At 33.9% G+C, this 3815-nt stretch overlaps 1 protein-coding gene across 1 annotated transcript in view; it reads right to left on the bottom strand.

Annotated features, from left to right (window-relative positions):
• The window catches only part of LOC110428934 (ABC transporter G family member 1-like), a 4179-nt gene extending 682 nt beyond the window's left edge, over window positions 1-3497 (bottom strand). The window contains exons 1-8 of the mRNA XM_021444859.2: window positions 3196-3497; window positions 1939-2018; window positions 1272-1742; window positions 1087-1173; window positions 807-932; window positions 526-720; window positions 303-389; window positions 1-193 (exon numbers count right to left, since the gene is read on the bottom strand). The exon at window positions 1-193 is cut by the window's left edge and continues 682 nt beyond it. Coding sequence (XP_021300534.1) covers window positions 1-193; window positions 303-389; window positions 526-720; window positions 807-932; window positions 1087-1173; window positions 1272-1742; window positions 1939-2018; window positions 3196-3487 — 1531 coding nt within the window. The 5' untranslated portion in view covers window positions 3488-3497. The remainder of the gene's footprint in view (window positions 194-302; window positions 390-525; window positions 721-806; window positions 933-1086; window positions 1174-1271; window positions 1743-1938; window positions 2019-3195) is intronic.
• Window positions 3498-3815: the final 318 nt, after the last annotated feature.

Genomic DNA, 3815 nt, shown 5'->3' with positions numbered 1-3815 from the left:
ACATCATGCAAGCAAATAATGTGAGTACAAAGAACAAGAAGTTTTCATATCCTTTGTGAAGTCCAGGGAGAAAATAAGTAATTGCGCCTGGAATAAGTGCAACCAGAGCCAAGAATGGTAGAGCAGACAATGTGTTCCCAAAGACAAAGGCAGTGACACCATAGTGCCCATTTAGTCTTTCTCGTTCAAATACCTGAATGAAGGCAGACATATATATATATATATATATTAATCAGTTAAAAACTTCAGTCAATCAAGACGCGATTATATCAATTATAGAGTTGATCAACACTTTTACGAACCTTCATTTCCTCCACAAAAGAAGGGAATCCACCAATAGCCATGAAAGTTAGAAATGAAGCTACAAACATAATCAGTGAACCTCTTGCCTGAAAAATTCAAAATCGTTATTTAGCTTTACATGTCATTTTGATTTGCAATGTTGAAGTCAAATAGGTCTCCACTCTTGTCAAATATGAATTAAATATATGTGTGTGTGCGTGCGCACGCGTTTCTTTCACTGACCTGAATCGACCCATAACTCATCCCAATGTGGCTAAACACAGTGGCAAGCACTACACTCAGTGCAATATAGATACCTAGACGCAACCAATAGTAGCCTAAATCGCGATACATGTTAATGAAAGATCTTTTAGTAAGGACATGACACTGGGTGAAGAAGCTAGCATGGCTTTCATTCTTCTCCAATGCTCTACCATCCTGAAAACCACAACCGCACAGCCATTAATGCCTCTCCCAAAATGGGTTTTAGATGTGCAGAGAAAAATGCACTGTTGCTAACTAACCTGTCTACAAATCTGAGCTACCTCTGTCTGAACTGTCTGGTACACATCAGAAGATTTATATGACTTTACCAGAATATTAATTACTTCCACTGCAGGAATTCCATTAGCAAAACCTTGCTCGATATCCTGGTGAAAAGAGAACAAAGCAATGTTAGGAATTAATTAGCAACAAGTAGACTTTTCTAACTTAGAGGCAAGTTAGTATAATCTTCAATACATCATACAGGATATGTAATTTACCACTGAGAATATTTGTGCAGTAGTTTTGAGAACGTCATACCTTTTCAAAATCCTTATTTATGGTTTTGAGGAAGTGATCAGATGGGCTTTGGAGATTTGGGCAGGGGAATCCATTTAAAGCAAAAAACTACATTATGTTGAAAATAAGAGAGATTAGTTTCTTTTGCCGTTTCTACATATAAATTTATAGTAACGAAGAAAGGGAAATGAGAAGGCAAACCATACTTCATTTGCTGCTGAAACAGGACCAAAATACACTGTTTTGCCTCCAGATAGAAGGTAAAGGTTGTGGAATAGCTGAAAGACTTCACTGCTAGGCTGATGGATGGATGCAATTATTGTTCTTCTGATTCCGTCTTTCTGATTCAGGCTTGCAATTCTGCTCATCACATAATATGAAGCTGCACTGTCAAGCCCACTAGTAGGCTCATCCAGGAACAGAAGTTTTGGTCGTGTCAGGATTTCAATGCATATGCTAACTCTCCTCTTTTGGCCACCGCTCAGTCCTTTAGCTCCCCACCCACCTATCCGAGTATTCATAGCGTCTTTCAGTCCCATTTCTCTGATTGTCATTTCTGCTCTGTCCTTCTTCTCCGACATGGACATTGTATCTGGCAATTGGAGCTGAGCTGAGTAATAGACAGCTTCTCTTACAGTCAACGTAGTGATCAATGAATCGTCTTGGGTTACATATGCCTGTGATGGTAGTAATTGTATTGCATGAAAAGGGAATTCTTGAAACCAAAATCATCGATTTGGTTGTGTTTAATTTTTGAAGATTATACAAACTATATATCAAAGGAAAAATATATTATGGAGCTACAACTTATAACACTGAAAATTAATTGATTTTTTATTTGTGTATAATTATCTTGAATAATTTTCCTCTTACCGATGTTCCATAAGCCAAGGCCTGTTTACGTCCATTGATAAGAATATCTCCTGCTTGTCTTGTGTTGGGCCCTAGTCTCCCTGCAATGAACACCGATCCAGTTATGTACATGAGCCAACAAATTAAAACCTTTGTCATCTTCAATTAGAAAGTTTAAATTTTTGCATCAGGCCAACATAACAGATAGTGCATTTATTTACTTAATTTCTATATATGATTTTTTTTGTTCTATATTTAATTAATTCTTTTGGGTAGATATATATGGTAGAAATTTAACAAGCAGAAGCTGAGTTAAAGAGGATTTTGAAAAACTAATTTTTAATTTCTATCATACTTAGATAGTATTTAGGCTAAAGTTGAGAATAATACAAAGTTGTTATGCAGGAAGTAAAAGCTGAAACTCTAAATAAGAGCTTTATGCAAAAAACACGGCCACATGAAGTTGATAAATTGTTAAAAATATTTTTTATTATTTAGATAAATTGTTAAAAATATTTTCTATTATTTAAATAATCTTTTAAAACATATTTACCCTCTAAGTGCCTTATTATTTCAAAAAAAATAAAAAAATATTGTTTTGAGACTTTAGTATTTTAAAAAAAAATAAAAAGTGAATATTCAAACTATATCATTTTGAGATTTTTAGGTCACAAAAAAAGTGAATATTCAAATTATGTCAGAAGTTAAAGATGACAAAGTTAAGAATTTAAGGCTTTAAGGTAAGAGTTTTTTTTCTAACAGGAGTTTTTTTTAACGTGGTGGAAATTATCTTACGCTCGTTAAAGGCGTATAACAATTTTCAAAGCCAATGAGTCTTTTACCTCTTGATCCGTAAAACCTTTTTCTTTAAGATTTCATTTTTAATCATTCAAACGTCATTATGCCTTGAAAATATTTTCAAAAAAGCTTTTACTTCCAAACAAATGCACTATTAAAAAAAAAGAAAATTTTAAGAAGACAATAGTCAACTTTGTCCCCATTAGACCGTTTTTAATCTTAACTGGAATTAATTTGAGTTATGAAAAAAATTAATTCAACTGGGTATTACTTTTTACCATGACCACAGTGGTCAAATATGGTTTTAAGCGTACAAGAAAGAAGTTAGGCAAATTAATCATGCGTGTCTATATATAGATATAGATATATATATATATATATATATATATATATATATTCAACAAGCACTGGATTAAGTTTAGTGGTTTGTAGGGGCAATAACAGTTTGCTAGCTCTTGATATGGAACAAGTACAGCTTACCTGCTAAGGTATCAAGAAGTGATGACTTGCCACAACCCGAAGGACCCATTATTGCCAGGAGCTCTCCAGGCCGGGCATAGCCAGTCAGGCCCTGGAGGATTGATCTGCTGCCATTTTTTCCACCTGGAACTGTGACCCACAAATCCTGCCAAGTCAAGGAAACACCATCCTCACTAAACCTGTTACTTACTCCTGTGTTAGTCCCTGGCAATGGGTTAATGGTTTCTACTCGGAAAGCAGCCTGGTTTTCTGGTCTACACTGCGGAGACTCTGAATGATGAAACGACGCCATGATGAAGAAAGTAAGTGGAGAGCAGGGACTTAGATTTCTTGATGTCTTCGGCTTTGAGCCTAGTGTTCAGAGCGGCCCAAACATATTTATAAACAATTCCAGTAGGTTCGACTCGGGAAACAAAATACAGAGAATGGAATAATTATTTATTTTATGAGAAAAAATAAGGTAAGAAAAATTATTATATAGTTTAGTTTATAGAATGAAATTATTATTCAGATATTATTTTAATATTTAATTGAATAAAATAATTTTGCATAATAAAAAATAAAAAATAAACATATTTTTATTGTAATTTATAATTTTTAATTTGAAATATATATGTTTT

Source organism: Theobroma umbraticum, unplaced genomic scaffold, assembly GCF_002168275.2.
Source record: "Theobroma umbraticum cultivar Fairchild unplaced genomic scaffold, ASM216827v3 scaffold_30.0, whole genome shotgun sequence".
Lineage (NCBI taxonomy): Eukaryota > Viridiplantae > Streptophyta > Magnoliopsida > Malvales > Malvaceae > Theobroma > Theobroma umbraticum.
Note: the sequence above shows the minus strand (reverse complement) of the source record. Positions and strands in the feature narration are given on the sequence as shown.